The 24,138-nt window shown below is 44.1% G+C and overlaps 1 protein-coding gene across 1 annotated transcript in view; it reads left to right on the top strand.

Annotated features, from left to right (window-relative positions):
• SELENOI (selenoprotein I) overlaps positions 1 to 24,138 on the top strand; it is a 90,599-nt gene that overhangs the window by 56,233 nt on the left and 10,228 nt on the right. The window contains exons 4-9 of the mRNA XM_055540731.1: positions 5,026 to 5,138; positions 8,380 to 8,704; positions 9,680 to 9,817; positions 10,807 to 10,893; positions 11,480 to 11,602; positions 18,150 to 18,289. Of these exons, the coding sequence (XP_055396706.1) occupies positions 5,026 to 5,138; positions 8,380 to 8,704; positions 9,680 to 9,817; positions 10,807 to 10,893; positions 11,480 to 11,602; positions 18,150 to 18,289 (926 nt within the window). The remainder of the gene's footprint in view (positions 1 to 5,025; positions 5,139 to 8,379; positions 8,705 to 9,679; positions 9,818 to 10,806; positions 10,894 to 11,479; positions 11,603 to 18,149; positions 18,290 to 24,138) is intronic.

Genomic DNA, 24,138 nt, shown 5'->3' with positions numbered 1-24,138 from the left:
GGCTTCACTCTTTCTGTGCTGGGCCTTTGATGCGGCAATGCCATGCCCCGCCTCTCCCTTCTTCTTCCCTCCTGTCCTCTCCCTTCCCTCTTCCCCTCTCCTCAATCTCGGTTCCCAGACTTTAAAACTGTCTCACGGCCCAACTTCTTCACGATGTCTTCCGCGAAACAGGTCAAACTCTTTGAAGTCACACATGGAACCGTTCTTGTCTGTACCGTTCATTTATTTCACTATAGACAATTTTCTGCCTTGCTGGACTTTCCAAATGTGTGTGCATGCGGGGTCCCCAGTGGAACTGTTAGGTTCTAGATGAGCGAAGGCCTCTTTGTGGCTGTGGAGTAGGGCCAAACTTGTACCCAGTGAACACTAAAAGAAAGTCTTTAATCGCTGTCCCATGGTGATGACAGGGCTCCTGAAACAGGTAATAAAGGACTTGAAGCAAGAGGTGCAGGAGGGATAAACAGTAGTTCAAAGCAGGGAGCGTCAACTGGCACAGTGCCACATTTAATTAATTAATTGCATGGAAAAGAGCTCACCCAGCCGGCCTGGTCAGGGAAGGTTCTAAGGAGAAAGTAGGATTGGAGCTGGGTCTTAGAAAGATAGATGGGATTTCTAAAAGTGGGGAGGAGAAGAGATCATTTCTGGAATTGAAATGCAGTTACTGAGAGAAAGTATTCAAATTACTGAAATAGTATTATGGAGCCTCATTTCAGTTCAGTCACTCAGTTGTGTCTGATTATAGAGCCTAGAGATATCTAGAAACAACTGAATTACCTGGACCGTCCTGGGTCAAGGATAAGATGTTTTGTTGTAGTGGAAAGAATATTGAACTGTTAATGGGTATTTGTTCCAGATCTGTTGATAACTGTGAAGTAGATGTCACATCATCCCTTTGGACTTAGGGTACTTTATCTAAAGCTGGATGATCTCTGAGCATTTCTCTGTAGGACAAAAGGAATATTGTATATAATCTTGAAAATACTCTTTTAGTTGATACTGATATAATCTTGAAAATACTTTTCATCCTGAGCACTCAAAAGTTGAGTGTAAAACCAGAGAGAGAATATTGTTTTTATTAGCAGCTTTTCTATGTTGCTTTCACTTAGGACTTAAATCGTGAAGAGTGTTAGCATTGAGTAGGAAATGGTAACCCACTCCAGTATTCTTGCCTGGAAAATTCCATGATGAGAGGAGCCTGGCAGGGCCCTGACCATGGGATTGCAAAAGAGTTGGGTATGACAGAGCACACATGCATGTTGGCATTGAGGAGTATAAAGAACATTTATACATTTCAGTTTATAAAGAAAATACTACCTTTTTCAATATCAAGGCATTAACAACTAGTTCTTCTCCAAGACCTGGGCAGGAGGGGCCACTGCCCTTGACCCTGTACCTTATCAATAATTTTTTTAAAAATGGTAATTCTTTTTGTTTCCTGTTTGCTGCTGCTGCTGCTAAGTCGCTTCAGTCGTGTCCAACTCTGTGCAACCCCATAGACGGCAGCCCATCAGGCTCCACCGTCCCTGGGATTCTCCAGGCAAGAACACTGGAGTGAGTTGCCATTTCCTTCTCCAATGCATGAAAGTGAAAAGTGAAAGTAAAGTCGCTCAGTTGTGTCCGACTCTTAGTGACCCCATGGACTGCAGCCTACCAGGCTCCTCCATCCATGGGATTCTCCAGGCAAGAGTACTGAAGTGGGGTGCCATTGCCTTGGTCAACTCCAAGTTTATAAAGATATTCTTCCATGCTTTGTTTTTAGACAGTTCATTGTTCAACTGTTTATTTACATTCGGTCTATAATCTGTCTGGAATCCATTTTTTGTGTGTGGTGTAAAAGTAGGGCCCCAGGTTCATTGTTTTCTAAATAGATCTTTAATTAACCCAGCACCATTTAAAGAGAAGATCATTCTTTCCCCTCTGCATTGCAATGCACCTTTGTTGCAAACGAGATAATCATACATGTGTGTTTGTTTTCTAGATTTTCTGTTCTGTTGGTCATTTGTCCATCTTTGTGCCACTTCCACATTATTTTAATTACTGTAGCCAAATGGCAGCCCTTGATACCCTAGAGTAAGTCCTCCAGCTTTGTGATTCTTCAGAGTTGTCTTGGCTGTTCTTGACCCTTTGTATTTCCACATAAATTTTATAATTATTTTCTCAATTTCCACCAGAAAACCTGCTGGGATTTTAATTGAGATCAGGTTGAAAGTACAGATCAATTTGGGAAAGAATTAATATCTTACCAATATAGATTTGCAACCCATGAGTATAAAATATCCCTTATTTTGCATATAAGTATTCTTTAATATCACTTAGCAATGTTTTACACTTTTTGTCGAGGTTTAATTGTTTGTTGTTGATATGTAAAAGTATAATTGGTTTTGACATATTGACCTGATAGCCAGCAGCGTGGTCAAATTCACTTGTTAATTTTCAGAGTTAACCTGTGGGTTCTTTTTTTAACATATAATCGTATCATCTGAAAATGACAGTTTTATCTTTTCCTGTTCAATTTTGATACTTAAAAACTTGTTTTTCTTGCTTTGCTGCACTAGATATGCTTCTAGCCCATTGAATAAAAGTGGTAATGAGGAGAGTCCTGTGTCCTGTTCTGGCCCTCCTCCAGATGCGTCCCCTCAAGTAGACTTGCCTCAAGTTTATTCAGAGCCCAAGTGCTCCCATAAGAGAACAGAACTCCAAATTCCCTGTCCAAATGGTTCTGAGCCCACTTTCAAGGCCTGCATCAGCCGCTTCCTAGGTTTTGTTCTGCTTAGGGATGGCCAAAGGGTTTAATAGAGCTCCCATGTGTGGTCTGAGACGTTCACATGCCGGCATCTGAAGCCCTTCATGGTGCAGGATGCGGAGCTAGGAGTATGAAGAGAATGGCCTGGGCTCCAGGCTGGTGGCCAGGGGCTGGGCTCTAGGCTGGGGGCTGATACTGTCTCCCCCTTAGCCACCAAGTTCTGAGTTGAGCTCCGAGTCATAGTATGAATTCAAACCAGGACTTCTGTTATGAAGGTACCAAGGTAGGAAGACACAATGTGTTTAATGGCTTATTACACTGAATTATAATTTTTAAATATTTATGTATGTGATATGTGGACCTTCATTTAAACTCTTACCCGGGGTCTCAAAAATGTTAGGATGTGTCTATTAATCTGTTGGTGACAGCAACGTTTGCAGTTTTACTTTGGATCTTAAATACTTGATTCAGATATTTCTGATGTTCACATTATCTGAGTAGAAAATATAAAATTGCTCAAAACTACAGGGAAGTCGATACTTCCTTATGCATTTAAAACCATTTGGCACAAGTGATAAGGCTGGAGCTGTTTAAAAAAGTCTGAAGCACCCTGGAGATCTGGGTTAAAGTTCAGTTATGTATTCATTAAAGCCACATTTCAAAATTTCCATAGAAGAGAGAGAGGAAATAGAGTCTCTGACCATTTCAGTGACTTCTCAGAGGAGAGAAATTTATAGGTTCCTCATTCAGAAATGATCTGAGAGTTGGAAAATTTTTAAGTTCTAGAACAGACTTGGAAAAACTCAGACATAACCTGAGGATACCTGAACTTTTTGTTGAGAGGATGTATTATCTTGAAATCAAGACATCACCAAAAAGTCAGGAGTGAAGATGCTGAGTGTGAACTTTACAAAGAGGAATATAGAAGAGGGGTTCCAGTAGCCTTTGAGGGAGGGGTCGTGCAGTCAATTACAGGAGTCGCCTGTGTTAGAACACCTCTAGCCAAAGGTCCCACATAACATTAGCTTAAACAAGATAGAAGCTTATTTCTCTGGTTCATTTAATAGCTCAGAGTGGACATAGTCCAGGGCTGATATGGGGGTTCCTCGAGGTTGGGAACCTCAGCTCCTTCCGCCCTTCCTTAGGTTGCCTCTGTCTGCTGACCATGACATACTTAGCATCACGTGCCAGCCTGGGAGATAGAGAAAAAGAGGGCAGGAGAGGGCACAGCTTCCCCTTCAAGGCATCATTCAGAAGTGGCACAGGCACTGCTGCTCATGTGCATTCTAGCTGCAAGGGATATTGGGAGGTGTATCTTTTTGGAGAGGTCAAATGCCCAGCTAAAATGGGTGTTCTGTTATTAAAAGGAGAGGGGGGAAATGGACATTGCAGGACAACTATTATTATTATATGTCTCACCTCCCCAACTGAGATTCTTAGAAAGGACCCTGGCAGTGTCAATCACTCAGAGGCCTGTTGGAGAAAGTGCCGAGATGTGCCCAGAGCACATGCCCTCGTCCTGGTGGGCTGGTCCCTTCTCTAGTGACACTAAAACTGAAGTACATCCAGAAGTGCAGAATGCTTGTAGATCAAAAGCTGTAACGTCGCTTCATGAGTGTCCTGATGGAAACGGGTTGCTAAGTAGCTTCTACTCTTAAAAGTCATCAGATCAGATCAGATCAGTCGCTCAGTCGTGTCCGACTCTTCGCAACCCCATGAATCGCAGCACGCCAGGCCTCCCTGTCCATCACCAACTCCCGAAGTTCACTCAGACTCATGTCCATCGAGTCAGTGATGCCATCCAGCCATCTCATCCTCTGTCGTCCCCTTCTCCTCCTGCCCCCAATCCCTTCCAGCATCAGAGTCTTTTCCAATGAGTCAACTCTTCGCGTGAGGTGGCCAAAGTACTGGAGTTTCAGCTTTAGCATCATTCCTTCCAAAGAAATCCCAGGGCTGATCTCCTTCAGAATGGACTGGTTGGATCTCCTTGCAGTCCAAGGGACTCTCAAGAGTCTTCTCCAACACCATAGTTCAAAAGCATCAATTCTTTGGCGCTCAGCCTCCTTCACAGTCCAACTCTCACATCCATACATGACCACAGGAAAAACCATAGCCTTGACTAGACAAACCTTTGTTGGCAAAGTAATGTCTCTGCTTTTGAATATGCTATCTAGGTTGGTCATAAGTCATCAGGCAGCTTTTAATTCCTGCTTGGTTGGATCGCACAGCTACAGACAGTTGTGCAAGTGTTTCTAGCTTTATAAATTCTTATTTGGTTTCAGAAACTGGCTAAACTGCTGCTCTGTGGCACTGAGTTGGTGACAAATATCCAGGTAGCTGCAGATATCAGAGAGATCCACAGGCGAGTCGAGGAAGAGGAGATCAAGCGTCAGAGGTGAGGAACCTCCTGGGCTTTGCAGCCTGGGGGATGTGAAATGTCTCTTCTCTGGGTCCCCAAATTCTCCCAGTTCTTTATCAAACCTGGTCTAGAAGGATCCACTTCATGGCCTTTTTGAGTCCCCCTTCCCTCTGCTCCTCCCTCCCTCTCCCCCTCCTTCATTGCTTCCCTCCTCCTTCCTCAAGTGTTACCTTTCTAATGTGTTCCAAGCCTGGTGGATACAAAGAGGAGTGGACATGGCCTCTGCTCTTGATGTTCATAGTCTGGTTGAGATAGATGTGCAACCTCCACCCCACCATGATTTGCGTTAAAATAAAGGGAATGGTTACCCACTCCAGTATTCTTGCCTGGAGAATTCCATGGACAGAGGAGCCTGGTGGGCTACAGTTCATGAGATCACAAAGAGTCAGACATGACGGAGCGACTAGCACACGTTACAAAGGTATGTATGGGCTTCCCGTGTGGTGCAGTGGCAAAGAATCCACCTCCCAGTACAGGAGACGTGAGAGACGTGGGTTTGATCCCTGGGTCAGGAAGATCCCCTGGAGTAGGATATGACACCCCACTCTGGTATTCTTGCCTGGAGAATCCCATGGACGGAGGAGCCTAGCAGGCTACAATCTTTGGGGTCACAAAGAATCAGACACGACTGAGCACACACAGTACATTACATAACAAAGTTGTGTATAAGAGTTATGGAAACATGTATAAGGTGACCTTTAATTTTCCCTGGAGAGATTAGAGAAAACTTTTCAGGCAAAGTGATATTTGAGGTGGGCCATAAGGGATGAATAGGAGTTGGAGGAACCAAGGAGTGGGCATATCAGGAACAACTTGTACAGAGGCATGAGATTGTATGATGCTTGGGAATGGCATAAAAGTGAGGGATGTATAGGGGTGGTGGAAGAAAAGGATGGGGTTGAGAAGGTAGATTAAGTTGTTCTGGGTTTAAACTAGGACTTCCCTGGTGGCTTAGAGGATAAAGCATCTGCCTGCAATGCAGGAGACCCAGGTTTGATCCCTGGGTCAGGAAGATTTCCCTGGAGAAGGAAATGGCAACCCACTCCAGTATTCTTGCCTGGAAAATCCCATGGACAGAGGAGCCTGTAGGCTACAGTCCATGGGGCCACAAAGAGTTGGACATTTAATCATAAAAACCAGACCCATGAAGGCTGTGTACAAATGTAGCAGCATGTTAAAGAATGTTAAGCAGCATGTTAAGGAGTCCACGACTGGAAGTATAGAGGGTCGGGGGATGATGGAAACTCTTCAGTGGCCAACTCTCAGCTCCAGGCCTCAGCAGGTGGGTGGTTGGCACACCTACCTCCCAGGGTTCAGCTTCCTTGACAGGGAGACAGAAGCTGCTTAGCAGGATTCCGCTTCCTTGGTTTGCACACAGAGGACTGATAACATCAGGATCAGAGGTCCTCTTTGGCTTGTTCTTCAATGAATTCCTTACCTATAGTCCAATTACAAAAGCAGCCCACAGGGCCATCTTGCTTCTCTCAGCAGGTACATACACAGTGCGATTTTCACAACAGTATTTTCATTGGTTCTACATAAGTTCAGTTCAGTTCAGTTCAGTCACTCAGTCGTGTCCGACTCTTTGCAGCCCCATGGACTGCAGCACGCCAGGCCTCCCGGTCCATCACCAACTCCCGGAGTTTACCCAAACTCATCTCCATTGAGTTGTTGATGCCATCCAACCATCTCATCCTCTGTCGTCCCCTTCTCCTCCTGCCCTCAATCTTTCCCAGCATCAGGGTCTTTTCCAATGAGTCAGCTCTTTGCATCAGGTGGCCAAAGTATTGGAGTAGTTCTCTCCATTAGCAGCTTTACCACTGTCACTAAGATATCATTTATTCTTTTTTTTTTCCGGATTTGTTTATTCATTTATTTATTTTTGGTTGTGTTGGGTCTTTGTTGCTAGTTGTGGGGAGCAGGAGCTGCTCTTTATTGCGGTGCACTGCCTTCTCCTTGCGGTGGTTTCTCTTGTTGTGGAGCATGGGCTCTAGGCACGCAGGCTCCAGCAGTTGCAACTCACGGGCTTAGTTGTCCCACGTCATGTGGGATCTTCTCAGACCAGAGGTCAAACGTGTGTCCCCTGTGTTGGCAGGCAGATTCTTTACCACTTCCCTGAGCCACCAGGGAAGCCTGATATAATTTATTCTTGAAATTTCCCACTGCCTGTCAAGGCCTGGGGACTGAACTGACTGATCTCCAGCAGGGTGACTGTGGAAAGGCCCTGAGGGCCCCATTGAGTACTCGGGCTTCTCCTGAAGCCCCTGAGAAGAAATGGAAGGTCGTGGGTAGCGGCTGTAAGATAAATGTGGGTTTTGGAAATGTAACCCGACAGCTGTTACTCATGTTTTGGGAAAAAAAAAAAAAAGTTAATGGAATGATAAGATGTCCTCCATGCCCTAGCTTGGAAGGTGGGAAGGAGAGAAGGGATCATGAGATATTTATGTTGTAATTCTTTTCATTAAGGGAGTTTGCATTCTTGTTTGGGGACGATCTCATAGAAGAACCAGTTACTGAAGTTGGGAGAGTGTTGCAGGCACATGTCCTGGTCAGAAGGGGCCTCACATCTCAGCCCTAATGCCTTCTTCTATCCAGTCCCTTCCTTGGTGTGCTCCATCACATGGTTTCTTTGGCATTTTTGAAATTCTGGGAGACCACTCCTATTTTTCATTGCTAATGGTGGTATTTCCTTTTTGTATGTTCTATTATTAAAAGATAGTAATAGGAGTGCCATTTGTTAAGTGACTACTGTGCTGGGAATCATCATGTTTAATCCTGACAACGGTCACAAGAAGGTAGATACTTCCGCCCTCTCTATTCTATAGCTGAGAAAAATGGGGCCTACAGAGGTTAAGCAATTTGCCTAAAGTTGAGAGCCAGTAGCAAAATCAGGATTTGAACACAAGCTATAGGACTTGTGACCAAGTGCTTGTGATCAAGAGTCACCGTCTTACTCAGAGGATATGACCAGTTGACTCTCGAACTGTGTGTGTGTTTGTACAGCTTTAATGCTGATCCATTTTTGTCCTGGGTCACTTTGTTTATTTGGCCTGTTGTTTACAGTCAAGCTTTAAACTAAAAGAAGATTTCTTAGAGTCTGGTTTGGTTTGCAGTGGTTCTAAGGGCTTGGTTCCCTGGCCTGTTTTCCAGATCCTAGAGAATCAGCCCATACTCTTGGAAAGCAGCCTCCAGAACTGGTTTGTTTATATATTTGCAGACTTGAAAAGCTGGAGAACGAGGTCAAGACCAGCCAGGACAAATTTGATGAGATCACCGTCAAGTGGGAGGAGGGCAAGCAGCGGACAATCCCTCAGGAGCTGTGGGAAATGCTCAATGCCCAGCAGGTGCACTGCGCAGGGCTGATCGAAGATAAGAACAAGCTGATCAGCGAGTTACAGCAGGCAAGAGCCTGGCCCTGGGTCCCGCCACAGGGGATGGAGCTGGGGGAATGCATGCTTTTCCTGAATGGAGAAAGGCAGAGGCCTTACTTCATTACCAAGAACGTGGTACAGCTTGGGCAATACAAGCTGTATTGTATGTATGTATGTATTGTATGTATGTAAAAATATTTTTAATCAAAGTATGGTTGAATTACTATGTTGTGTTAATTACGGCTATATAGCAAAGTGACTCAGTTATACATAGATATACATTCTTTTTCATATTCTTTTCCATTATGGTTTATCACAGGATATATTAAATATAGTTCCTGTGCTCTACAGTAGGACCTTGTTGTTTCAGGCTATACACTTTTTTTTTAAAAGATTATTGTGTTAAAAAAAAAAGTATATATTTATTGTTTGGCTGTGTCAGTTGGGGCACACAGGCTCTTTAGTTGTGGTGTGCAAGCTTAGTTGCTTGGTAGCATGTGGAATCGAACCAGTGTCTCCTACCTTGCAAGGTGAATTCTTGGCCATTGGACCACCAGGGAAGTCCCTCAGGCAATATCCGGAAGAAAAAGTTCTGTAGTCATTTTAGAATCATTGGCTGCCTAAGAGAAAGATGTCCTGTTGTAGTAAATGCCATTTCAGGCTTTCTGTGCTTAGTTAAGGAATGGAAGAAAAAGTTCTGTAGTCATTTTAGAATCATTGGCTGCCTAAGAGAAAGATGTCCTGTTGTAGTAAATGCCGTTTCAGGCTTTCTGTGCTTAGTTAAGGAATGGAACAGTCTGCAGTAAATGTGTGCCCGTGTTAGAACATGGACATTCGTTGCTCGGCAGGAGCCACCCGGGTTTTCTGGGAGCCTGCAGGGAGATTTGCAGCAAGTAGTCCTCTCGGGGTTTGATCCTGGGCTTCTCGTTGAGGCTTTGCCCTGAGCTGAGCCCATGGGCTCCAAAGACCCATGCTTCTCCCTGGATAGGCGAGGAAGAAGCCTATCCAGCACCTTGCCTCTGTGCAGCTGTATTTTCTAGTGCATGAGCTCATGGGAGGGGTCCGAGGGTGATCTGGGGGTGGGGGGCTGGCAGCCTCTGGCTTCTGTCTCAGTTGGTGACCAACCTTTGATGTGCTCTTCTCTAGGAGTTAAAAATGAAAGATGACCAGTACGTGAAGGATTTGAAGAAACAGTCAGATGACATCTGCCTGCTTCTGGAGAGGATGGAAGAGCAGGTGAAGAATGTGATGAAAACCTTTCGCCAGGAGCTCCAAAATATCGAGGTAATGGTGTGTGAGACAACTGCCCCCTGGCCTGGGAGGAGGCCCCTGGGGGGCAGGCTGGCTTGTCCTAACCACCCAGGGAGGGCCCTAGGCTGCTGTCATTGCTCTGTCTCACTGCTCTCACTGAGGTCTCTGCTCTAGGGTTTCATTCATTTGCTTGTTCATACGTTCCCTCCTCCAACAAATATGCAAGTGTCTACTAAATGGCAAGCACTGTGCCAGGGGCTGGGGCAACAACCAGGGACAAAGTCCTGGATGGGACCTATATTCTAGCAGAGGCAGCTACACAATAGACAGATAGATTACTATGTACATAATTTGACAGGCGGTGATAAGCACTTGGAAAGAAGATAAAACAGGGTAAAGTAAGAGGAGTAGAGGAGGGAGATCAGTGTTCCAGAACATCAGGCCACTTATCCGATGTATTTATGACAGTCGTGGGGAGGGGAAAGGGGCGTGCCAAGCAGAATCCAGGAGCCTGTACTCTGGACTGGCCTGAAATGTTAAGGACTGACATCCAGACAGACCTTTCCAAATATGGAAAAGAGCCAAGAGGCGGGGGCCTGTCTGTTTGGATTAGCACAGACTTTTCTCTGCATTCCCATCCACCCCCTCCACCCCCTTTCTGTAAGCTCCATGCTGCCTTTGCTTCATGGAAACCCCAGCCACTGCGATGCTCCCACTTGAGTCCCATTGGAATACAAGCCAGGGTTGCTCCTGTGACCTCTAGGCCCTGGCTGTCCCCCACTGGACATAGGACGGCTGGCATACTTCCTTTCACAATCCTTGTGAAGCGTAGGCTTTGTAATAATCCCCATGCAGCTCCTTCCACGGTGCTTTGGGTGAATGAAACCTGACAAGTCTGCATTTGGGTTCAACTTTGTGTGGGTGGAGATGCGATGCTGCTGCTGCTGTCTGAGCGCTCTTTGATGCTGTGGGATCTGCCTGATTAAAGCAGACACAAGAGCCCTTTTTCTTTCTGGTCTCAGAAAGCATTTGAGATGGAGAGACAGGAGCTGCTGACCAGCAATAAGAAGAAATGGGAGCGGGCCTTACAGGCTCACAACGCCAAAGAGGTCAGGGAGTGGCCTGTGGGGGAGGCGGAGAGGGTGTCAGTGGTGATTCGTAGAGTCTGGAGTGACTCCTGCTGAGGCTGAATTTGCCAGCTTTTTTCCCTTGGGGAAGACTGCTGTAGCCCCACATCCTGACTGCGACTGCCGGGGCAGCAGCAGGGCCCGTGGATGGCCCCTTCTTGTGGTGGTGGTGGTTGGTACCACGTGTGTAGCCCTCTGGTTTCACTGGTCCTGCCACTCTCTCCTTTGTTTCCTGGGTATCTCCCCTAGCCATGGGTATTTGTGGCTCAAGAAACTGTTTTAAGACACATTCTAAAGGATGTGAGATTATCAATTTATTTCAGAGACATAAAGAAATAATATGACCAAAATCCATTAGATTTTTTTTTTTTCTTAGAAATACAAATGTTTGATGGCAGGGTCTGCACTCCTCTTAGAGTCTATAGAGTCAGGACCCTGTTAAGCAATGCAAGCCATTTCCTTTGAGTTCAAAGCCTTGGGGCACAGGGGTTCTGAGAGCAGAGAGACTCCCCTCAGAGTTAGAACAGGGATGGGGCCCGTCCTTCCCCTTTTCTCCCTGTGCCTTTAGCTGGAATATCTGATGAACCGCATCAAGAAAGTGGAGGACTATGAGAAACAGCTCAACAAGCAGAGGATCTGGGACTGTGAAGAGTACAACACAATCAAGATCAAGCTGGAGCAGGACGTGCAGGTGTGACTTGTTTCTCTGCCAGGGTGTCTGGGTGGCTTGGCAGACGGAGCACCTGTGAATGTCTCAACCTTAGCAACTGCCCATAATATTCTAGAGCTAGTCCATCCAACCAATACTTACTCATTATGTGCTCTCAGTGATCATATCTGAAGGAGCTTATTTACAATAAACATGTGGAGGAATTCTTTCTGGTAAAAACCAGTGGAAAACTGCCAAGATGCTGAAGGGGTCTGGAAACCATGGCATGTGAGGGATCATTGAGAGAATTGTGCATTTTTGCTGGGTGGAAGGAAAATATTTCTAGAGCCAGGTAATGGTAGGGTGGCCACCATGCGATGGGTGCCTACCATACTCCAGGCACTTAACACACAGTTTCCTTATAGTAACTGTAATCCTTATAATAACTCGAAGGGGAGAAATCACTAGCGTCATTTTATATGCCATGAAATTGAGGCTCAGAGACAAGGCTGTTTATTTATCTGGTAAATGGTAAGCCCTGGATTCAAACCCAGTTCTGTGTGCCTTGGTAACCTCTGTCTTTCCCAGTATTCCAAACAGCCTCCTGATATTGGTTGAACATAGCAGTAAGGCAGATTCTGACTCACCATCAGAAAGAACTGCCTCATAGTTGGAACTGTCTAACACAGAAAAGGGTCATCCCACAGAACAAAGAGTCCTTTTATGTCATACAGTATTCAGAGGCTGAATGACTGTGTCTGTCTTCAGTGTAGAAGAAGGATTCCTGCAGTGGGAAGGGGGTTAGATTTTCTGGTTTCTAAAGTTCTGTACAAACCTAGGATTCTGTGTTTCAACATCGGTTAAAAAAAATTATCCCTAATTATATTTAGATGTAACATGGTTGCATCTTAACATTCAAGCATGTTCTGTTCATTTCAGTCTTCATCTAGAAAACCATGTTACAGTTTTTCCACATAGCCTTTGGTAGGATTTCAGTTCTTAACTCCTCTTGTAGCTTTCTAAAATGAGATTAAATTAAAAAACCCTATTAGGGAACTCCCTGGCGGTCTAGTGGTTAGGACTCAGCACTTTCACTGCCGTGGACCTAAACATTAAAAAAAAAAAAAATCCTATTAGACTAAAAATATTTTTCCAGTCTTGACAATTTTCTTGAGCCTTTCTTAATATTAATGTCAGGGAGCTGAGAGTTACTGACAAGGAACAGTAGACTTTTGTGAAAAAGCAGTGTGGCTTCTGTGGGCTGTACACATTACACTGTTGATGAAAATAGCTATAGTTAAGTTTTCTGAAGTTATCTTGGTTCTATGACTATTTACATGATAGAAGTACATACTGGTCTCTAACAGTGAAATAATGGAACCTCACATTCTTTTTTGTTGTTGTTTTGTTTTTCTTTTTGCAGTAAAGACCTTTAATAAAGATCTACCCTCTTAGCAAATTTTTAAGTATACAGTATTGTTAATCATGAGCTCTTGGTTGTACATTATATTTCCAGGACTTATTCATCTTGCACAGATGAAACTTTGTAACACTTTGACTAGTACCTCCTCACCTTCCCCTCCTCCAGCCCTTGCTACTGCTACTGCTAAGTTACTTCAGTCGTGTCCAACTCTGTGCGACCCCATAGACGGCAGCCCACCAGGCTCCCCTGTCCCTGGGATTCTCCAGGCAAGAACACTGGAGTGGGTTGCCATTTCCTCCTCCAGTGCATGAAAGTGAAAAGTGAAAGTGAAGTCGCTTAGTCGTGTCTGACTCTTCGCGACCCCATGGACTGCAGCCTACCAGGCTCCTCCGTCCATGGGATTTTCCAGGCAAGAGTACTGGAGTAGGGTGCCATTGCCTTCTCTGCCTCCAGCCCTTGACCGCCCCTCATTGCAAATTCTCCTCTCTGCTTCTTTTTAATTATTTTAGATCTCACATGTAAGTGAGATCATGCAGTATTTGTCTTTCTGTATCTGGCTTATTTCACTTAGCATAATGTCCTGCATGTCCATTTCTATTGTTGCAAATGGCAGGATTTCCTTTTTTTAAAAGCTAAATAATATGCCATTGTATGTATATAGTGTTAGTTGCTCAGTCGTGTCCAACGCTTTGTGACCCCATGGACTGTAGCCTGCCAGGCTCCTCTTTCCATGGAGATTTTCCAGGCAAGAATACTGGAATGGGTAGACATTCCCTTCTCTGGGGAAATCTTCCCAGCTCAGCTTTGAACGTCAGTCTCCTACATTGCAGGTGAATTCTTTACTGCCTGAGCCACCAGGGAACCTTTTAAAAATCCATTAGTCCATCATCAGATATTTAGATTGTTTCTATATCTTGACTGAAGTGAATAATGCTGCAATGAACGTGGGAGTGCAGATACCTCTTCGAGTTCCAGATTTCAAATTTTCAGGTTACATATTAATATTACCTGATCAAATAGTAACCCTGTTTTTAATTTTTTGAGAAACTGCCATATTGTTTCCATAGTGGCTGTACCAGGTTGCATTCCTGCTAAGTGTAGAAGGGTTCTCTATTCTCCAGATCCTTGCCAATGCTTGCTGTCCTTTGTCTTTGGATAACAACCATCCTAATAGGTGTGAAGTGCTATCTCTCTGTGGTTCTGATCTGCCGTTCCCCGATGATTAGTGATGTTGAGCATCTTTTCATGTGCCCAGTATTCATCTCATGCCTTCTTTGGAGATATGTCTATTCAGGTTCTTTCCCCATTTCCTAACTGAGTAACTTACTGCTGTTCAGTTGTAGGCTTGGAACCTCATGTTCTTAATTCAATGTTCAAATGCTTGAATGAAGTCAAGAAGTTATTGAAGGACATGAATGAAGCCAAGAAGGACATGGGACATGAGGAGATTATAGAGGTTAAGAGATAAGACTAGGGAGGTGAGGGGCAGAGAGGCAGGTAGCCCAGGAGACCTGGCTGTCCTGACTCACGCTGTCTGGATGGACTAGTGGTGAGGTGTGGGTATTTGGGAGACAGATGGAGACTCTCAGAGTGGGAACCTGCGTGCAGTTCATCAGTGTAACAGTTCTTCCCTGTGTCAGAATGACTATACTTTACCACATTTTACCCTTGAACTGAGAAAAGGTAGTTGAATCATGGATTACCCATATTGCAATATGTGGAATATTTTAGTAGATTGAATTTTATCATAGTGCCTCTCAGCTGTAGTCATGATAATAAAGTCAGATAGCATCAATTTTTGTCAGAAAGATATGGCATGCAGCTCACTTCCTAACACTAATTCTTTGCACTGTATCATTTCTAAAATATAGAACCAATTTTTTTTGCAAACCCCCAAAATATAGAAGATCCAGTACCTATAGGTTTGGCTTGATAGGTACAAGAAGTAAAAATAAGAAGGTATACTTTTCAGTTCTTACTACTAGAAAGGTCATATTAACAATGAACAAAGAGAAACCTATAAACATTATATACTCAACAATTTAACCACTGATACCCACCACTCCAAAATAAAAGTGCTAGGAACACTTAGTCCTTGATGTAGGAAGCAACTTTTATTTTTAGGCCTTACGTGCTCATTTAAAATTGGAAAATGGTTTAGTACAACTTTAATGCCAGAATATTAATCACAAAAATTAAATACAAGTTATTTACTTAACAAGTATTGTGAACTTACCTGGTGCAAAGCATAAAAACAAATAAGATACAGTTTCTGTCCTCTAGGACTTTACAATCCTTTGAGTTAGAAAGCAAGGTCGTGAATAGTATAAGTAGTTTAAGAGAGTGAATGAGGGCTTCCCCAGTGGCTCAGTGGATAAGAATGCCACTGCAGGAGACATGAGTTCAGTCCGTGGTCCGGGAAGATCCCACGTGCCAAGGAGCAACTAAGCCCATGTGCCACAATTATTGAGCCTGTGCTCTCGAGCCCGAGAGCCACAACTACTGAAGCCCGAGTGCCCTAGAGCCCTCGCTCAGCAACAGGAGAAGCCCACACCAGTAGAGAGCAGCCCCCACTCTCCGGAACTAGAGAAAACCCCACACAGCAGCAAAGACCCAGCCGGGTCAAAAATAAACAGATAAATAAAAATTCTAAAAAACGATAAGTTCATATTCGTTGTTAATGGCCACAAAGGCCAATTTTTTTTTTTTTTAAGAGTGGGTGACAGGGAAGAAAAGGGTAAGCAAGAGATTGGAATGTGGAGTCTGTAATGCCTAACGGAATCCCTGGGGCCCCCTCCACCCCCACAGGTTGAGATCAGTGATAAAGAGGCCCAGTGGTGTCTCTTCATCAGTGATAAAGGTGCCCAGCTGAGAAGGCCAGAGGGAAAGGCTGTACTAAATTTCTGTTCTGCTGGGGCGATGTTGGCTACCAGTATCAGCCTGGGGCAGGAGTTGGCTTCAGAAAGGAGCTCCCTTGCTCCTCCTCCTGCCCCAGGAGAAAGAGAAGAGGAGGGTGATCCACACCCACAGTCCTTGGAACACTGAAGGATTTTGGTGACAGGTTAAATTATAATCTTTATAAATGATTCTTCCAAACTAAACATGATGTTTTGCCATTAGTCTATATAGGAACACAGGATACAGCTTTGCAAAAATGTCTTTGGATAATTGAATAATAAGCACAGACATTTCTCCAGGCAAGAATATTGGAGTGGGTAGCCATTCCCTTCTCCAGGGTATCTTCCCTGACCTAGGGATCCAATCTGGGTCTCCCATATTACAGGCAGATTCTTTACTATCTGAGCCACTAGGAAAGCCCCAGTTCCCTAAGAATATTAACAAAAAGCAGGAGTAGATATTTTCAACAAGAGGAAATAAAATTGGCTAATAAATATTCAACTGCACGCACAAGCAAAAGACTGTAAATTAAAACGATCCAGTGACAGACTATTATTATTATATATATTTTTGCCCATAAAACTGACTTAGATTTAAGGTCTGTTTTTAGGTCACATCCACTGGCCGGTTAGCTCAGTTGGTTAGTGTGTGGTGCTAAGTTCTTTCAGGTCACAAAGAAAAAGACTTGGCCTAATTACTTTTGTTCAGAGTTTTGTAAGCTGTGTTCAACTAGGTGAAATATTGATGATGGTTTCACAAAACCAACAACAAAAAAATGGTGCCAGTGGTATTTTTTTCCTTTGAAGATGTATTATGTAGGAAAAATATTTACATAATGATTATTATGTAATAATCTGCCTTTCAGAATGAAATTCACAGAATTCATATGGTAGGGCTCGCATTTATAACTTACGTGCTCTTCCTGTGTTATAAATATGAAAATTGTTCTATGGCCAACTAAGTTTGGCAAATGCTGTCTTAGTGACAGGGGCTCATTGCAAAGGAGGTCCATGGACACGGTTAGAGCAGACACCCAGATGCTAAGGGTCATGGGGCTCCCCAATGCCTCGATCCCAGCAAAGCCTGGAGCTTGCTCATGATCGTCCGAAATCCAGAGCAGCTCTGGAGACCCTCCTTCTCTGAGTGTTCACACTCTCTCAGATTGTCACCATCCAACAAAAAACTTTTCTATTGGACTTCTGTGCCAGCTATGCTGAACAGTGGCCTCCCCAATGTTCAGGGCTGGTCCCATTTGAAGCAGCAGAAATGGTTATGATTGGAGCACAGAGGCATAAATCATCATGACTTTGCTGGAAGAACTGCTGAGAATCTCTTCCCCCAGTGGACATAGCACACAGCCATCCCTAGAAGGTTGCAGGGCCCAGAGCAGTGGCTCAGGCTGGAACCACCCTGGGTAATTGCACTTGAGAGGAAGCTGTGCCTTCAGCATCCTCTATAGGCTCGTTGGGATACTGTCAAGTCAGAAATTTCTAAATGAAACTTTAAGCATACTCAGCAAGAGTGGGGTGCAGCTCCAGGCAGCTCCCTGCTCCGTCCCAGGCCCCCTGCCCCAAGGGCCAGGCCTGCCCTGCATGGTGCTGAGCGCTGACAGGTGGGGAGGTGGGTACTTGCCCACAGTCAGTGGAATGTGAACCATAAATTGTGGGAATCAATTTACTGAGAACCTTTGAACCTGACTTCTGAGAATCTACTGTAAGAAAGTAAAATACTCCCAATATTTTACATGCAGTACTTCCCACCATTATTTTATAATATTGAAGATTATCAAAGCAACATAAATGTATTTGTACATGTATAAATGTTTATACTATAAGGAAATAAAACATCATGGTATATGATAAATATTTCACATATGGTAAATTATAATATAAAAATATTATGTGCCATTGTGTGCTTAGTTGATCAGTTTTGTCCTTTGATGACCCTATGGACTGTAGCCTGCCAGGCTCCTCTGTCCGTGGGGATTCTCTAGGTAAGAATACTGGAGTGGGTTGCCATGCTCTCCAGGGAATCTTCTCAACCCAGGGATCGAACCCAGATCTCCTGCATTGCAGGCAGATTCTTTACCATCTGAGCCATTGTCCAGACCTTTAATTTGCCTCTAATGATAAATTTTCTAAGAATTCAGGTAGAGACACTTGTTCCTAAGGTTCCTCCGATATGACTTCAGAACAAATGACTAGGGACCCTCGGGTGTAATAAATTGTACCAGGACCAATTAGAATTATTATTTTTTTTAAACTTTAGATTCTTGAGCAACAGCTTCAGCAAATGAAAGCAACTTATCAGCTAAACCAAGAGAAGCTGGAGTACAACTTCCAGGTGCTGAAGAAGAGAGACGAAGAAAGCACAGTGATTAAGTCCCAGCAGAAGAGGAAGATCAACCGGTAAGCTCACATGCAGAGTGTCTTTCTTCTGGGCCTTTCTCTACTGAAAAGAGGGATGGGTATGTACTCTTTTGTAGGAGTAGAAATTGTTAGAAGTGCAACTAATTCTTAGGGCTTCCCAGGTGGTGCTAGTGGTAAAGAACCTGCCTGTCAAAGCAAGAGATAAGAGACACGGGTTCGATCCTGGGGTCTGAAAGATCCCCTGGAAGAGGGCATGGCAACCCACTCCAGTATTCTTGCCTGGAGTAGCCCCATGGACAGAGGAGCCTGGTAGGCTACAGTCCATGGGGTCACAAGAGTCAGGTATGACGGAAGCGACTTAGCATGCACGCATAACTAATTCTTATTAAAAGAGGTGGTTTTTTTTTTTTTTTCTTTTGAAAACAGGATACATTCAACCGGTTCTGTCCTCCTGACCCCACAGGCAGTTTACAGCAAAAAGAAAAGAATTTACAGCAAAAAGTCTGTCTCCCATCCGTCTTTTGTCTGGGTCCTCTGTCCCACCTCTGGATTCGTTTCTTTTCCTTTTTCCAAAATTTCCTTATGCACATACAAGCAAACACAAAGTCTTATGCCCATCTGCTTTTACACAACCAATAGCATCCTGTACACATTGTTCTGTATCTTCACAATGTTTCCATACCAGTTCATAGAGAATGTTCACATTATTTCTTACGCTGTCTTGTATAACACTGCATAGATATGCTAGGATTTACTCAACCAGGCCCACACTGCTGTGCATTTTGTTGACTTTGCTGTTGCAAATAATGCCAACATAAGTCTTTAGTTCAGTTCAGTCACTCAGTCGTGTCCGACTCTTTACAACCCCATGAATCGCAGCACACCAGGCCTCCCTGTCCATCACCAACTCCCAGAGTTCACTCAGACTCACGTCCATAGAGTCAGTGATGCCATCCAGCCATCTCATCCCTGGTCATCACCTTCTCCTCCTGCCCCCAATCCCTCCCACCATCAGAGTCTTTTCCAATGAGTCAACTCTTCGCATGAAGTGGCCAAAGTACTGGAGTTTCAGCTTTAGCATCATTCCTTCCAAAGAAATCCCAGGGCTGATCTCCTTCAGAACGGACTGGTTGGATCTCCTTGCAGTCCAAGGGACTCTCAAGAGTCTTCTCCAACACCACAGTTCAAAAGCATCAATTCTTTGGCGCTCAGCCTCCTTCACAGTCCAACTCTCTCATCCATACATGACCACAGGAAAAACCATAGCCTTGACTAGAAGGACCTTTGTTGACAAAGTAATGTCTCTGCTTTTGAATATGCTATCTAGGTTGGTCATAACTTTCCTTCCAAGGAGTAAGCGTCTTTTAATTTCATGGCCGCAATCGCCATCTGCAGTGATTTTGGAGCCCCAAAAAATAAAGTCTGACACTGTTTCCACTGTTTCCCCAACTATTTACCATGAAGTGATGGGACCGGATGCCATGATCTTTGTTTTCTGAATGTTGAGCTTGAAGCCAACTTTTTCACTCTCCACTTTCACTTTCATCAAGAGGCTTTTTAGTTCCTCTTCACTTTCTGCCATCAGGGTGGTATCATCTGCATATCTGAGGTTATTGATATTTCTCCTGGCAGTCTTGATTCCAGCTTGTGTTTCTTCCAGTCCAGCGTTTCTCATGATGTACTCTGCATATAAGTTAAATAAGCAGGGTGACAATATACAGCCTTGACGGACTCCTTTTCCTATTTGGAACCAGTCTGTTGTTCCATGTCCAGTTCTAACTGTTGCTTCCTGACCTGCATACAGATTTCTCAAGAGGCAGGTCAGGTGGTCTGGTATTCCCATCTCTTTCAGAATTTCTCACAGTTGATTGTGATCCACACAGTCAAAGGCTTTGGCATAGTCAATAAAGCAGAAATAGATGTTTCTGGAACTCTCTTGCTTTTTCCATGATCCAGCGGATGTTGGCAATTTGATCTCTGGTTCCTCTGCCTTTTCTAAAACCAGCTTGAACATCTGGAAGTTCACGGTTCACATATTGCTGAAGACTGGCTTGGAGAATTTTGAGCATTACTTTACTAGCATGTGAGATGAGTGCAATTGTGCGGTAGTTTGAATATTCTTTGGCATTGCCTTTCTTTGGGATTGGAATGAAAACTGACCTTTTCCAGTCCTGTGGCCACTGCTGAGTTTTCCAAATTTGCTGGCATATTGAGTGCAGCACTTTCACAGCATCATCTTTCAGGATTTGAAATAGCTCTACTGGAATTCCATCACCTCCACTAGCTTTGTTCGTAGTGATGCTTTCTAAGGCCCACTTGACTTCACATTCCAGGATGTCTGGCTCTAGGTGAGTGATCACACCATCATGATTATCTGGATTGTGAAGATCTTTTTTGTACAGTTCTTCTGTGTATTCTTGCCACCTCTTCTTAATATCTTCTACTTCTGTTAGGTCCCTACCATTTCTGTCCTTTATCGAGCCCATCTTTGCGTGAAATGTTCCCTTGGTAGAAAATCTCTAATTTTCTTGAAGAGATCTCTAGTCTTTCCCATTCTGTTGTTTTCCTCTATTTCTTTGCATTGATTGCTGAGGAAGGCTTTCTTATCTCTTCTTGCTATTCTTTGGAACTCTGTATTCAGATGTTTATATCTTTCCTTTTCTCCTTTGCTTTTCGCTTCTCTTCTTTTCACAGCTATTTGTAAGGCCTCCCCAGACAGCCATTTTGCTTTTTTGTATTTCTTTTCCTTGGGGATGGTCTTGATCCTTGTCTCCTGTACAGTGTCACGAACCTCAGTCCATAGTTCATCAGACACTCTATCTATCAGATCTAGGCCCTTAAATCTATTTCTCACTTCCACTGTATAATCATAAGGGATTTGATTTAGGTCATACCTGAATGGTCAAGTGGTTTTCCCTACTTTCTTCAATTTAAGTCTGAATTTGGTAATAAGGAGTTCATGATCTGAGCCACAGTCAGCTCCTGGTCTTATTTTTGCTGACTGTATAGAGCTTCTCCATCTTTGGCTGCAAAGAATATAATCAATCTGATTTCGGTGTTGACCATCTGGTGATGTCCATGTGTAGAGTCTTCTCTTGTGTTGTTGGAAGAGGGTGTTTGCTCTGACCAGTGCATTTTCTTGGCAAAACTCTATTAGTTTTTGCCCTGCTTCATTCCGTATTCCAAGGCCAAATTTGCCTGTTACTCCAGGTGTTTCTTGACTTCCTACTTTTGCATTCCAGTCCCCTCTAATGAAAAGGACATCTTTTTTGGGTGTTAGTTCTAAAAGGTCTTGTAGGTCTTCATAGAACCATTCAACTTTAGCTTCTTCAGCATTACTGGTTGGGGCATAGACTTGGATTACTATGATATTGAATGGTTTGCCTTGGAAACAAACAGAGCTCATTCTGTCATTTTTGAGATTGCATCCAAGTACTGCATTTCAGACTCTTTTATTGACTATGATGGCTACTCCATTTCTTGTGAGGGATTCCTGCCCGCAGTAGTAGATATAATGGTCATCTGAGTTAAATTCACCCATTCCAGTCCATTTTAGTTCGCCGATTCCTAGAATGTCAACATTCACTCTTGCCATCTCTTGTTTGACCACTTCCAATTTGCCTTGATTCATGGACCTGACATTCCAGGTTCCTATGCAATATTGCTCTTTACAGCATCGGACCTTGCTTCTATCACCAGTCACATCCACAGCTGGGTATTGTTTTTGCTCTGGCTCCATCCCTTCATTCTTTCTGGAGTTATTTCTCCACTGATCTCCAGCAGCATATTGGGCACCTACTGATCTGCGGAGTTTCTCTTTCAGTATCCTATCATTTTGCCTTTTCATACAGTTCATGGGGTTCTCAAGGCAAGAATACTGAAGTGGTTTGCCACTCCCTTCTCCAGTGGACCACATTCTGTCAGATCTCTCCACCATGACCCGCCCGTCTTGGGTTGCCCCATGGGCATGGCTTAATTTCATTGAGTTAGACAAGGCTGTGATCCTAGTGTGATTAGATTGACTAGTTTTCTGTGAGTATGGTTTCAGTGTGTCTGCCCTCTGATGTCCTCTTGCAACACCTACCATCTTACTTGGGTTTCTCTTACCTTGGGCGTGGGGTATCTCTTCATGGCTGCTCCAGGAAAGCGCAGCCGCTGCTCCTTACCTTGGACGAGGTGTATCTCCTCACCGCTGCCCTTCCTGATGTTCAACATGGGATAGCTCCTCTAGGCCCTCCTGCGCCCGCGCAGCCACTGCTCCTTGGACATGGGGTTGGTCCTCCCAGCCACCGCCCCTGGCCTCAGGCATGGGGTTGCTCCTCCCGGCCACCACCCCTGGCCTTGGGTGTGGGGGCATGGGGTAGCTCCTCCCGGCCTCCGCCCCGACCTTTGGGTTTTTCCGTGATATCTTACAGAAAAACCCAAATGGATTTTTTTTTGCCAACCCAGTACTTATGTCAGTGTGTGACTTTGCGTGTGCGCAGGGCTATCTGGAGAATAAATCTCAACTTGTAATTACAGAAGCAGTACATGTGCATTATACAAAATTGGAAAATACCTCAAGTGAAAGGAAGATAAAAACATATGTGCTCAGTTGTGTCTAACTGTTTTCAACCTTACCGCCTGTAGCCCACCAAGCTCCTCTGTCCATGGAATTATCCCAGCAAGAAGGCTGGAGTGGGTTTCCGTTTCCTTCTCCGGGGTATCTTCCCAACCCAGGGATCAAACTCACATCCACTGTGGCTCCTGCATTGGCAGGCAAATTCTTTACCACTGAGCCACTAGGGAAGCCAAGATAAAGACAGAAAAATACCATATTCTTACTATCAGAGATTAAGTATATTTCTTTCCCTCTCTCTATTAATATACAGATTTGATATTATACTACAACTCTTTTGTAATCTCTTCTTAAAAAGTCAATAACCTCCACCTTTTAATTTAAGCAAATTCCATCTCATCTAAATATCTGGATCACATTCGTATTCCCCCAGTTGTCCAAAGACAGTGGTAAAGAACCCGCCTGCCAATGGAGGAGACCCTAAGAGACTGTAGGTTTGATCCTTGGATCCAGAAGATCCCCTGGAGAAGGAAATGGCAACCAGTCCAGTTTTCTTGCCTGGAAAATTTCATGGACAGAGAAGCCTGGCAGGCTACAGTCTATGGGATCGCAAAGGGTCAGACAGGACTGAGCGACTTAGCACGTAACATCTTTTGCGGTGAAAACTGTTAGTCGCTCAGTTGTGTCCGACTCTTTGCGGTCCCGTAGGCTGTAGCCTGCCAGGCTCCTTTGTCCATGGGATTTCCGAGACAAGACTACTAGAGAGCATTGCTGTTCCCTTCTCTAGGGGATCTTCCTGACCCATGGATTGAATTCAGTTCTCCTGCATTGCAGGCAGATTCTTTACCACTGAGGAGTTTATCTAAACTAGTACCTCATCTAGATCCAGGCATTTGCATCACGTTGTTAAATTAAGTTCCTTAAGTCTCTCTGATCTATGAGATTCCCCCCACCCTTCCACCTGCCAACCTCCTTTTTACATGATGCTTATATACTTATTGTATCCTCTTCTCTTGATATATGTGTGTGAGAGTGTGGTGGGGGTGAAACCAAAAGTTTAGGTCAGTTATCTTATAGAATGTCTAATTTTTTGAATGTGAAAATAGGAATGATCAGTGTTTGTGTATGGGGGACTTCTGATTTGTTATTAAAGATTTTTTAAATGTGAACCATTTTTAAAGTCTTTATTGAGTTTGTTACAATATTGCTTGCATTTTAGGTTTTTTGTTTCTTTTTTGGCCTCGAGGCATGTGGGATCTTCCCTTCCTGACCAGGGATTGAACCCAGCTTCCCTGCACTGAAGGTCAAGTCTTAACCACTAGACTGCCAG

This window comes from Bubalus kerabau, chromosome 11, assembly GCF_029407905.1.
Source record: "Bubalus kerabau isolate K-KA32 ecotype Philippines breed swamp buffalo chromosome 11, PCC_UOA_SB_1v2, whole genome shotgun sequence".
Lineage (NCBI taxonomy): Eukaryota > Metazoa > Chordata > Mammalia > Artiodactyla > Bovidae > Bubalus > Bubalus kerabau.
The sequence above is the reverse complement of the archived record's forward strand: the minus strand, read 5'-3'. Positions and strand labels throughout refer to the sequence as shown.